This window comes from Hakea prostrata, chromosome 11 (genome assembly GCF_041222555.1).
Source record: "Hakea prostrata isolate BN-2017 chromosome 11, UWA_Hpros_2, whole genome shotgun sequence".
Classification (NCBI taxonomy): domain Eukaryota; kingdom Viridiplantae; phylum Streptophyta; class Magnoliopsida; order Proteales; family Proteaceae; genus Hakea; species Hakea prostrata.
Genome location: NC_142610.1, coordinates 13,477,224 through 13,490,512, shown reverse-complemented (window position 1 = coordinate 13,490,512; position 13,289 = coordinate 13,477,224). Strand labels below are relative to the sequence as shown.

At 38.0% G+C, this 13,289-nt stretch overlaps 2 protein-coding genes across 2 annotated transcripts; both read right to left on the bottom strand.

Annotated features, from left to right (window-relative positions):
• Positions 1-282: 282 nt before the first annotated feature.
• LOC149000195 (putative disease resistance RPP13-like protein 1) lies at positions 283-5,477 on the bottom strand. Its single transcript, XM_089140565.1, is given in 2 exon segments — positions 283-1,134; positions 1,322-5,477. A coding segment is annotated over 1 exon segment (2,865 nt). The 5' UTR covers positions 5,271-5,477; the 3' UTR covers positions 283-1,134; positions 1,322-2,405.
• Positions 5,478-7,377: 1,900 nt separating this feature from the next.
• Positions 7,378-12,559, bottom strand: LOC149000194 (putative disease resistance RPP13-like protein 1). The gene is made up of 2 exons (XM_089141008.1): positions 11,960-12,559; positions 7,378-10,999 (listed from the first exon to the last, which is right to left on the bottom strand). Exon 2 carries the CDS (start codon positions 10,988-10,990, stop codon positions 8,102-8,104), a length of 2,889 nt encoding a protein of 962 aa, XP_088997134.1. The 5' UTR covers positions 10,991-10,999; positions 11,960-12,559; the 3' UTR covers positions 7,378-8,101.
• Between the last annotated feature and the right edge of the window lie 730 nt (positions 12,560-13,289).

The window sequence follows — 13,289 nt, the reverse complement described above, 5'->3', positions numbered from 1 at the left end:
ACCTTTGGTAACTCAATAATTGATATGAGACCCACCAAAAGCACTCTTGGGTGCATCCTACTGCTCAAATCCTGACAAGAGGCAGCTAGCATCTATATGTTTGCAAGACTGATAACACATTCTCTAGAACCATTGCAGGGGTGTATAACTCAGGCATATACTGCAATGCATAGTTGTCAAGGCGGCACACAGGCATCCCATGCCCCTTGGTGGCGCCTATGCACTTGGTGTTGCCTTGAACCCCCACCCCCCACCCACCCTCCCGGGCGGGGGATGCCTTGCTTGTCTGGTCACCATGACAACCATGATCCATGCACCAGGCACCCACCATCGCAGCATTATTGTTGACAGCTATGTTCACAACCTCAGAACTGCTTTTTCTGAGAGGTTAGTTTCAAATTCAAACCCACTACAAGTTGGTCACAAAAGAGCAACCTTTGCCACTGCATCAGGTTGAGCCTTCTATGATTTAGATAAAGACAACAACAAGATGCCATATATGATGACATAATCAGAGCAGGGACAACAACTCATTTCAACATCCCAAATTCGGATGCAGTTAATCATTAAAAGAATTAATAAATTAAGGAAATTAAATGGTCCTAAAAGCATAAACCCAACTTCAGATTTGATTTATGCAGAATTTACTGAATTGGCCCACAGACATCTGATCCAAGCAAACAAGACGGTTAGTTTCACCTGATTAAATCAGCTTTACTTGTTAAAGAAACACAAGTAAAAATCTCAAATAAATAATAAATGTCCTCAGTAAATGAAGTTCTCAAGGCTTCAACCTGAACTATCTGACCATGAATTTTGTACAGCAATTTTATTTTTTTTAAGTGAAGTTTCACACTCAATGCTTTAATGGGACATATTTTAAGGTTGAGACAAGTCTGTTTTGGTATTGCAAGATGAGGTTAAGAGATCCACTTTCGGCAAAAAGAGTGATGCACGCTGATACCATCAGAGTTTAGATTCAAGTTGACTGACTATAGCAGAGAACTGTAAATAATGGATATACCTCTCTCGGCTACTCTGATATGGATGAACCAGTAAAATCCCTGAACAACTCTGACACATCTTTGAAAGTCAGCTTCTGATTGCTGTCTATATCATATATTTTGAAGAAGACTGAGACAAATAGACAGCGTGTTAACATAAATCAATGATCTGAAGCTTGGAGGAATATAGTCTTTCATACAGAAGCTAAAAATAAGGAATGCAAACAGTCATCATGGAATTTCATGGTAGTTGCATTTTCTTAAATTTAAAACAATTCTATAATATGGAGTAACTTTGACATCATGGAGAAACCAACCTATGTTCGACTTTTCTGTTTAATGCTTGCTTTAGGAATGAAAGCCAACAGGAAGGCAATAAAGTCCTCAAAGGTCAAACTGTCCATCATCTTAAACAGTCTGCAAATTTTTTGAACAAAATTAAATACTAGAAGGAAATAATATAGCCTCTATGAAAGGCATACAATCAACTTCATCAAAATGCAACATGTAAAGGAAAGGCTTATCCTTTACAGAACACTAAATTACTGCATAGTTCATTCTAACCCGAATCTGATCATCAAATGGCAACCAATTGAACTTTAAATAGACAGAACAAAAGTCGAAAACCAAAACAAAATGTTAACCCAAGAGAGAAGAACCCAATTGAGTTTCATCAATAAGACACCAATCAGCTAAGAACCCATTCCAGAGAGAGAGAGAGAACATGGGAAAAAATGGAATGATAAATTTATATAGAAGCTAATCCAAACAGATACATATGCATGTATTTTCATCTATATTCCAAGTAGGACAAACAGGAAAGAGGTACAGTCTAAAGTTAATGAAAGAACCGAAGAGTTTAATTTTTTTCTAATCATATGCTCTTGCTAGCATTTTGTTTTAAATTGAACATGCAATGAATTGCATAGTTTGTCCCCTAAATCCATACGGTTTTCCTGATTCAATAAAGTTACCATCACTAAAATAAGCATAAAAAAATAATAATGATACAGCGAACTTAGTTCACGAACTGAAAATTCCTAGACAATGATTTCGCATGACTTATATCCTTAATTATGGACTTCCAATTTAAATAGTTTCATCAATTGTATGGCCAAGGCCCTCTGGAGGCCTGATGCCTAGCTCTTATAGGCAGCCCAAGAGCAAATGTGTGAGTCTTATCTTCAAATGCTCAGGAACCACCATTGCACAGACCTACAATAGACTGATTTACCAAATACCTATTACATTTAGATATGATTCTTTTTGTAAATATACAGAAGGGTAAAGTGGCCTACATTGTATGGGTATACATTTTTAAAAGTTTTGGTAGGAACTGTAGGATAGCTTAAAGTTAAAGTTACCTGTATTGTACGGGCACACACTTGTGCAGGGTCAGCATCACAAACCTCTAGTAATGATGACATTTTTGGGGAGCTCCTCAGGGCTAAAGTGTGCTGTACAAACTGGACTAAATTTCAGATGTTTCAGTGAAGACAGGTTTCTCAACCCCTTGGGTAGTGATTTACAGTCACGGATATAAAGGCAATAAAGATTTGGAGGGAAAGTCTCAGTCTCATCCAGAAGCTGCACCAACCCTTCCATATTATACCCAAGATGGAGATTTTTGAGTGAGGTGAGTCTACTTAGTCCTTCAAAAGGCAACATCCTGAGCTTTTGGCAGCCATCAAAATGCAATTCACATAGTCTTGAACTTGACAGAAGTGGCTGTGGTAGCATTCTCAATTTGGGACAGTCCTCGATGGTTAGACTTAGGAGGCTAGGGAATTCAGTCTCCTCTCCTCCTGAGTTGCTAGAAAACTCTTCCAACTTCTTCATGCGTACCAAGTGTAGAGACTCCAGTAGGGGCAGCTCCCCTATCGGAGGCAGCACTTGGCTTTCGCAGCAGGAACTGAGTGTCAGAGAGATTAGTTTATCATATCTTGGCAAATCAATCATCAACCATCTTGGAAATGTTATCCCACCATACCTGAAGATACATAAACTCCTCAGCTCAGTGTGAGGTTGTAAATTTTCAAAAACCTCAACATCTTTATCCCCATTGTAATCCCAGCTAAAATATAACTCATCAACTTTGGGCTTATTCATCAAATCAAGTTCCCTAGCATCCAAAGGATCAATCACATTCTGTAGTGACCATATCGAAAGTGCCCCCTCAAGCTGCCTCAGCTCCTTCAGCTCGCTTATCCTGCAAACATCATTGTCTTTTGAGACAGGAAACATCGACAATGTCTTGAGACTACTTAATTTCCGAATTCCTTCTGGCAAGGAATGTAAGCCAATGCATCCATGAAGGTCTAGATGCTGGAGATTGCGTAGATACTTCATGCCCCCAGGTAATTCACGTATTCCGGAATAACAGAGTATCAGTGACTGTAGATTGAAAAGACTGCACATTAATTCTGGCAGTCATTCTATATTACGAGCATAAGAGAGGTTAATACAGTGCAGGCATTTCAAGCTGCTAATATCATCTGGAAGCCTCTTAATTTTACAACCATACAAATCTAAGACACGCAAGTATCTCAGTCCTCCAAAAGATTCAATATGGTAAATTCGCCGAGAATAAAATATATCAGCTTCATGACCTAGATTTATCAATGTGGATAACCTCTTGTAATCATTATACATGTTCCTGCTTATGAATTTTACACAACACATGGACAAATAGCGGGTCTCTTTGGAGCTACGGATAGACTTCCCACATGAAAATCTATCATACAGCACTCCTGAAACTGCTTGTGCTAAATCATGTACAAGGTCATGCATTACAAATCTATCCTTATCTTCAATGTCGTACCGAAAGAAAGACCTATGCAGCAAATCATCAAAGTATTGGCTACCTTTAACTTTCATTCGTGTTGTGTTCCATCCAATAAATCCTTCTGATATCCACAGTTGGATGAGACGTTGCTTGTCAAATTTATAATCTTTGGGAAATACAGAGCAATAAGCAAAACACTGCTTCAAATTTGTGGGAAGAAAATAATAGCTTAGACTTAAGGCAGCTGGCAAGTCACTCTCTTCTAAGTCCCACAAGCAACTGGTCAAGACTTCTTGCCAGTGGTTTATATCTGAACTAGAGCTTAAAAGGCCAGCAAGGGTACTTGCAGCCAAGGGCAATCCTTTGCACTTCCTTGCAATTTTCCAACCCATTGATTTCAGGCTGGGAGCAATAGTGCCATTACTTATAGATATGTGCCTCTCCATTATTGACCAACATTCTTCATCAGTTAAAACTTGTAGATCATGGGTATATATGGGGTGCATCATTGATGAAACTCTTCTACTTCGAGTTGTTACAATTATTCTACTTCCTTCCCCTGCCGCCATGAATGCAACTCTCAGAGTTTCCCAATCCTTGTTCTTTTCAGTCCAAACATCATCTAAGATGATTAAAACTCGCTTCCCCCTTAATTCTTCTCTTAGCTTGCGTTGAAGTGAGTCTGGGTTTCTCAAGTTAGGATTCTGCCCGGTCAATGACTCTAGAATTTCAGAGATCAATCTAACAGGACTAAAATGAGTAGAGACACAAACCCATGCTCTATTTTGAAAATGTTTCTCTACATCAGGATCATTGTAGACAAGTTGGGCTAGAGTTGTCTTGCCTACACCTCCCAATCCAACAATGGCAATAACAGAAACCCAGTTCTGATTTTCATCTTGATACAACTTATTTTTTATTGTCTCTTTATCTTCTTTCCTCCCCACAGTAAGAGACTCATCGACTAGAGAACCACTCCTTGGCCTAGAATCTATTTCATCAATTACAAAACCATGAGATTTTTTATTTCCAGACTCTCTGAGATAGTGTTCTTCAAGTTTCTTCTCAATTGCCTCTAGTTTCTTTATAAGTTCATCATGTATAAGAGGTACAATTTCTGGTTTACGCAAAAGCCCATTTGCATTTAAGTTAGAAAGGAAGTGCAAACGTACCTCTCCACCTCGAAATCTTTCATCTTTCTCCTTACAAGCTTCATAGATGAACTCATCCAGTATGTTCTCAGCCTGGTAAGTAACATTTCTGAGATCCCTCAAGCAGCGCTTCACCAAGATATTCCTTACTTGAGCTTGCTCTGCAAATTTGAGCAATTCTTGAATACTCCCTAAAAGATCTGAGAGTGTAGATAACTCACCTTGCACGGACCATGCCAGTCCAAAATCCCTCAATGCATGTGAAGATAATTTGTCAAGCAAGCGGGCTACGCCGAGGGATACAATTATGTCTTCACCACTTCTTTCCATACCTTCTCGAACGAAACTAAGTTTGTGATGAAAAGGTTCTCTACTGAACCAGAACCAGCAACATTAATTTCTTTCAGGAAGAAGGGATGAAGAAAAAAATGAAGAATCTCTTGACTTAATAAGAAAAAAAATTATCTGAAAGTAGAAGGGATTTTCCAGACTCCTTCCTTGAAGTCTGATTCTTGAAGGGAAGCTGCCATTGTCTACTTCAATTTCGATAAAGTTTTGAAGGGAAGCCGCCATGTCTTCTTCTTCTTTAATTTCAATTTCAATTTGATTCCATGAAACAGCCAATGGCAACTTTCTTTTAATCATAAAACTGAAAATAAATAAATAAATAAATAAGAAGGCCTGCACATATGAACATCTAAAGATGTTGAATGGTCCAAACGTGGATGATGGCGAAATCTCAACCACGTTTCAACCATCCAGTGGTAACCGTCACCAAATTAACTAAGGGCTTGTTTGATTATATGATTCTTCAAAATTCAAATATCTAGCGATTTCAAATCTATGGAGTCATAAGCCATAAAATTAACTGTTTGATTAATCTGAATCAGAAATCTATGATTTTTGTGAATTTGCAAATGTTTAGCACTCTTAAAGTAGATATAAAGTCCAGAAATTTACCCCATACCCATAAATCTATAGATTTATGTTTTTAGTGTAAAAAGATGAATATCTAGATTTCAGGAATTCAGGAATTTTTACAATCAAATTGGTATAAATCTTGCGTTCTTGAATCAAGAGATTGGAAATCTCTGATTCATGTAACCAAGCAAGCCTTGAAGTAAAAATTTTTTTTTTTTTTTTTTTTTTGTCAAAGCAAGGTTTGTTAACTGACAAGATCCATACTTCTCTTTTAAAAGAAAATGTTTGTTTCTTAAAATCACTCATTTTTTTGGCCAATGCAGGTTGGTCAGTTAGTAACTTAGTTAAGCCGTCGTAGATTCAACCCTTGCCGACAACCATCACATCCCACTCCTTTATATAATATAATAATATAAGAAAACTCATTTGCCGCTGTCCATGGGTTTGAATCTTACAACCTGGTTTTCAACGGGATGGGAAATACAAACTATCAAAATTGAGAATTTCTTAACATAATGCATCATTTATTTTATTTTTTGCATTCAATTTCTTATTTTCGTATATTTTTTTTCCATGTTTGTTATCTATTATGAAACCTATTTTTATTTAAAAGAACAAAAAAAAAATCGCATAATCCATAATAGATTTTTTGTTTATTATGAATTTTGATCAAAAATTCATTCTTATCATTTTTTTTTAAGTTGCTTTAATGGGCATGTACTTATATGAACTGAAAAACACTGGTAAGAATGTGATTTACTCTGATATATTGAAAAAACGTATCCCTTCCCAACTATTTCTCTCTTAAATTCCTTAACCAGCTTGCATCCATTTAAAAAATATTACAAAACTATTTATAGCTGAACATTCACCAATTCTATTTATTGCAACTAGCAACAGCATTAGTTCAAGTTCAAGTAGCAGCAGATTCTCAAGCAAAAAAACTAAACAGATTTGATTGACAAAATGTAAATTTCACACCAATTCAATTAGTCTTGTTTACATTGACAAAATGAAACATTTTCAATATTTTGTTGCAGCAGCACCACCACCACTACCAAATTGAAGAGAATCAAGCTTCTTGAGCCTGCTAAAATCTGATGCAGCCTCCTGCTGTGAAGCACAAACTGCAAAATACAATTAAATAACATAAGAGGAGTTACTAGCTCAGGAGATCATGAACTCAAAGCATCAGAATATGATAAAGGTGGACAGAAAAATGAGTAAATGGGACTTGGGATGTGAAAGAGACCTCATAGAAATTTTTTTCAAGCAAGCCTAAGAAATGCACCTTGTGTTCAAATCTCAAAATCATGACCTTGGACAGCTAAAGAAAAGATCTCAAAGTAATGGCATAACAGAATTCATGCAAGAGATTCATTTAGCTGAGAAAAACAGTTGATATGAGAGAAAGGATCTACAACATAGGCCAAATGACAAAGACTCAAGACTGGTGAGTTTATATGGATTTCAAAACATACAGCAAGTAGCAACACTGATTAAAAGCTTCACCTATCCTTGTAGTTTTGTACCCTTCACCAATCTCTCACAGTTACTGTAACTGTCTCTCTCATTCAATAATCAGTTTCAACAGAACAGAAAAACCTGTAGATCATTCCACAACAATAAAAGCTTTTCAGCTTTCCCCTCATTACATGCTCATTCTAAACCAACTAATACTTCTAACTGAAAAGGGGGCAACTACCAATTTGACATAATTTTGCCGTATGATAGAGTTTTAGTAGTTCTTCTGAAAATCCAAAGATCTTATCAGAGTTCAAAATTTTAGACCACAGTTTTTTAGATGACATTCGGTTTTGGCCCCTTGCTTGGAAGTCTATGAACACATGGGCATGGAATAAAATCACTCTTTATTGATGGTTTGGGATTAATATGATCTTTTTCTTTTATCAAATAAAAAAAATGTAAAATGATTAATAAGCAAGCTCGATGATTAGGGCATGACTCAGTTAAAATTGCCAAGTCAAGGAAAAATCAGATTGATCAAGGCCAAGTCTGATCATTTTCTAGGCCTCATGTTTCTCTGTCATACATGTACAATGCTACCCAGGGAATTGGGTAAGCAGAAGTCTCCAAAAGAAACCTATCTTTACAGATCCAATTTTGAATATTTGTTGACATGGAGATCAGACTCAATGTAATGTAAGATTTTGATAAACCAAAAAGCTCCCAAACAATGGATTTCTGAATGACTTTTAATCTATTTCATTACAACTGTTTCAGCAACTGTAGGGCCAAGGTCCTCTAGAGCCCCAACCTTCAGTAACAATGACATTTCTGGGGAGCTCCATGGGGCTATACTGAGCTTTACAAGCAGGGCTAAATTCCAGATGTTCCAGTGAGGACAGGTTTCTCAACCCCTTGGGTAGCGATTTGCAATCACGGATATAAAGGCGATTCAGGTTCGGAGGTAGAGTCTCACTCTCATCCAGAAACTCCACCAGCCCTTCCATCTTATACCCAAGATGAAGATTTTTGAGTGAGGTGAGCCTTCTCAGTCCTGCATTAGGCAACATCCTGAGCTTTGGACAGCCATTGAAATGCAATTCACATAGTCTCGGACTTGAAAGAAGTGGTTCTGGTAGTATCCTCAGTTCGGGACAATCATCAATGGTTAGATTCAGGAGGCTAGGGAATTCAGTTACCTCACTTCTAGAGCTGCCAGACCATTCTTCCAACTTCATGTGTTGTAAGTGTAGAGATTCCAATAGGGGCAGCTCCCCAACTGGAGGGAGGACTTTGCATTCCCAGCAGAACTTGAGTGTCAGAGAAACTAACTTCTTGTAGCTTGGCAAGTCCATCAGCAACCATCTTGGAAATGTTAACCCACTGTAATTGAAGATGACTAAACTTCTCAGCTCCGTATGAGGTTGTAAACTTTCAAAAACCTCAACATCTTTGTCACCACCGCAATTCCACATGAAATTTAACTCATCAACTTTCTGCTTATTCTTCAAATCAGCTTCGTGAGCATCAAGTGGATTAATCACATTTTGTAATTTGCAGATTGAAAGTGCACCCTCAAGCTGCCTCAACTCCTTCAACTCTCTTATCCCACAGCCATCATCAATTTTGGAAACATGAAACTCAGACAATGTCTTGAGACTTGTTAATCTCCCAATTCCCTGTGGCATGGAAAGTAAGTTTCTGCACTCATAAAGGTCTAGATGCTGAAGATTACATAGATACCTCATGCCTCTAGGTAATTCACGTATCCCTGAAAAACGGAGGATCAGTGACTGTAGATTAAAAAGCTGACACAATGACTCCGGTAAATGTTCAATGTTATGAGCATACGAGAGGTTGACATAGTGTAGGCATTTCAAATCACCAATATCATCCGGAAGCATCTCAATATTTGAAGCAGATAAATCTAACACACGTAAGTATCTCAGTCCTACAAAAGAATCAATAAAGAAATCCGTGAAATGACAACTACGACAACGTAGATGTACCAATGTAGATAACCTCTTGTGCTGATGATCTTTGTCCATGTTTATGACATTTACACAACACATGGATGAATAACGGGTCTCTTTGGATCTATTGCTCAATTTCGAGCACTTAAGTGGACCATACACCTCTCCTGAAACTGCTTGTGCTAGATCCAGCACAAGATCATGCATTACATATAAATCCTTATATTTATTGCTGTGCTGAAAGAGTGACCTATGAACCAAATGATCGAAATATTCAACAGCTTTATCTTTCATTCTCATAGCATTCGATCTAACAAACCCCTCTGCGATCCACAGCTGGATGAGACGGCGCTTATCAAATTGATAATCTTTAGGAAATACAGAGCAATAAGCAAAACACTGCTTCAAATATGTGGGGAGAAAATAATAGCTTAGACTTAAAGCTGCTGGAAAAGTGCTCTCTTCTAAGTCCCACATGCAACTATTCAGGACTTCTTCCCAGTGATTTACATCTGAACTAGAGCATAAGAGACCTGCAAGCGTACTTGCTGCCAAGGGCAATCCTTTGCATTTTCTCGCAATGTTACTGCCCACCGGTTCCAGGCTGGGAGAAATAGAGCCATAATTTGAAGATATGTGCTTTTCCATTATTGACCAACACTCTTCATCAGATAAAATTTGCAGATCATGTGTATACATGGGGTGCATCATTGATGAAACTCTTCTACTTCGACTTGTCACTATTATTCTACTTCCTTCCCCTGCTGCCATGAATGCAACTCTCAGAGACTCCCAATCATTTCTCTTTTCAGTCCAAACATCATCTAAGATGATTAAAACTCGCTTCCCCATTAATTCTTTTCTCAATTCACGTTGAAGCGGTTCTAAGTTGCTCAAGTTAGGATTTCTATTAGTCAACGACTCTAGAACTGCAGAGATCAATCTCACAGCACTAAAATCAGTAGAAACACAAACCCAAGCCCTTCTTTCAAAATGTCTATATACATCAGGATCACTATAGACAAGCTGGGCTACAGTTGTCTTGCCTACACCACCCAACCCAACAATGGCAATAACGAAAACCTTGTTTTGGTCTCCATTTGTATTTGACAACAACTTATTTTTTATTGCTTCTAGATCTCTCTTCCTCCCCAAAATAAAAGATTCATCAACTGCAGAGCTGCTCTTTGGCCTCGTATCTATTTCATCAATTACACAATGTGATTTCCAATTTCGTGACTCTCTGAGATAGTGATCTTCAAGTTTCTTCTCAATCTCCTCTAGTTTCTTTATGAGCTCATCATTTATTAGAGGTGCTACTTCATGTTTGCGTAAAATCCCATTCACATTTAAGTTAAAGGGAAAGTGTAAGAGATTTACCTTTCCACCTGGATATCTCTCATCTTTTTCCTTACAAGATTGAAAAATGAATTCATCCAATATGTCCTCAGCTTGGTAAGAAATATCTCTGAGATTTCTTAGGCAGCGTTTCACCAAGATATTCCTTGATTGAGCTTGCTCGGCAAATGTGAGCAATTCTTGAACTTTCCCAAGAACATCTGAGAGTGCAGATAACTCACTCTGCACATGCCACACCAATCCAAAATCTCTTAATGCTTGTGAGGATAATTTGTCGAGCACGACTGCCACATGAAGGGATACAATTATGTCATCCCTACTTCTTTCCATAGCTTCTCCCTGAAGAAACCAAACAGAACACAGATGAGTTTGGTTTGTTTCTGATAATACCACGTAAATATCTCTCAGAAATCAATCTGAGGTTCCAGTTTTATTTATGATAGTAAAGTTTGGAGACAGTTAGGCTACAACTGAGACAAAACAGAAACTGCCAGGTGGCTTACAAGGTGTTTACAAGAAGACCTTCATGAGACCCTAAACATCCACTAACCACCAAGGTTGTCAAGGCGACAAGGCGATAGAAGGGAACGAAAACCAAGGGAACACCAAGCAAAGCAACAAGAAAACACTAGGTCAGGACGCCTTGACAACTTTGCTAACTACAAAGACATAAATTATCCTTCAAGGAAGAAAAAAGAAGAAGGGGCACAGGAGGAGGAGAGATTTGACTCTCCTACCTTCAAGAAAGAATAATTATACCAAGTGACTTAAAGATATGTAAGTGAATTGCTGATGCACTCACTTGATCAAGACAGCCATGTTTTTTGTCTTTCCCCTCACAACGTCTAAATGATATAGACCAGATGTCTGTTTCAAGAAATTTCTTTTCTTTCTCCCCCTACCTCTTGTGTTGACAAAGAAGACCTGGGTTTGAAAAATATGCAAGAAATAGGATGATACGTACATGATAATCTGAAAAACGGAACAAGAAAGAGGGTTTGAAAATATGCAACAATTATGATCGTGGGTTTGAACTTCTTTTCTGATTTCCACCCCTCCTCCCCTTGCATTCTAAAATCTCAAGGTAACCCCTCTGTCCAGGTAAACCCATTCCCCCTAAGTAAGTTCCAGGGAGAAGAATTAAAACTCTCCCTATGATTCGTGACCCAAACTCATACAGCTTCCAATCTAATCGTTCTTCAACACTCACCTTTGCCTGAGAAGTTAGAACACCAAATAGAGGCAAAACAATAATCATCAGTGAGAAAATGCAAACAGAAAGAATAGTTGAGAACTTACGCAGTGCCCAAAATCTACTGCAGGGAGAGCTTTCTGAACTTCTAATTTAGTCCAATTGAGATCTGTCTTCTATTGATGGAGACCCGGAGCTGCTAAAGCTGAACCCAATCCAGAGTTTCAAACCCATTCCATTCTGAGACAAAGAAAAGACTTTTTAGCCTCACCCCATTAGAACCTACAAGAGAACTGCTTAGCCTTTGCCACCGCCTTTGCTTCCAATGCCTGAGAGAACCCACTTCCCTTATCAACTCCAATAGCTTGCTTTTGCAGAGGATGATCCAGTACCTCGCAACACCTGAATCAAGCGCACTTCCAGTCGGCGAATCGAATTCAGTGCTTTTTCATTGTCACTCCCGAATCCAGAATTCTGACTGCTTGCTAAATCTCTGATTGTCAATTCTTACGCCCGAAGTCATAGTTTGGACTGTTTGATCGCTTACTTTCTTTGCATAAACTGCCCCCACCTACCCCAGTAAATACGATTTCTGTTTGTCAATTCACGCTCCGTGTTTTAGTTTGATAGTTCACACATTTCGTCATTCTTGGAAATCTCTTGAGCTCGACTTCACTGCTCTGCATTAATGTGAACAGCCAACAACAAATCCCTTTGACCATTCTAAACAAATGTGAAAAGACGTCTAAAAAAACACATTTTTTACAAACCCTTTGTAGTGCTGTTTATTCGGACGTTTCTTACCATAAAAAGATTCTGTGATCATAAAAAATCGAGTCAAAGAAAGGTGAAAACAATAATATTTTTTGTTGTAGTGTTTGATTAAGTACTTCGGAGGTTTTTTTTTTTTATACATAAACGGGGTTAAAAAACCCAAATCAATTTGAGGAGAGCTGATCAAACAATCCACCTGAAGGAACTCCTCTATACTTTGAGGGGGTTCCTGAAAGAAATGCGTAGGAAACTCAATGTTGTTCTCTTCGTCATTCAATAGGCAACCATATTTGCTTCTCCATGCAAATCTACCAACTCTCGAATCACCACAATAATCCTTGTCATCCTTTCTTGATTTTGAGCACTTAGTTTCAAACAATCGATTGCTTGTAAAGAGTCAGACTCCACGTAAACAGATAACATATTTCTTTCTACGGTATAGCATATGCCTACACAAATAGCATGGAGCTCAGTTTCGAGAACACTTGTCTTGGGAATTCTATGCACAAAACCTCCCAAGTACACCCCTTTGAGATGCGAAAAACCGCTCTAATTTGATTGAAATCTTCTTTACCAACTGCAGCATCTACATTATTATCTGTGTACTTAGGAGGTTTTTAAACCAGAGTCTTTTATCATCTGTGGTTTTAAATGGTGCAATTC

What these genes read in the sequence shown, in the direction of transcription:
- LOC149000194 (XM_089141008.1), bottom strand. Translation starts at nt 10,990, where the DNA reads ATGGAAAGAAGTAGGGATGACATAATTGTATCCCTTCATGTGGCAGTC.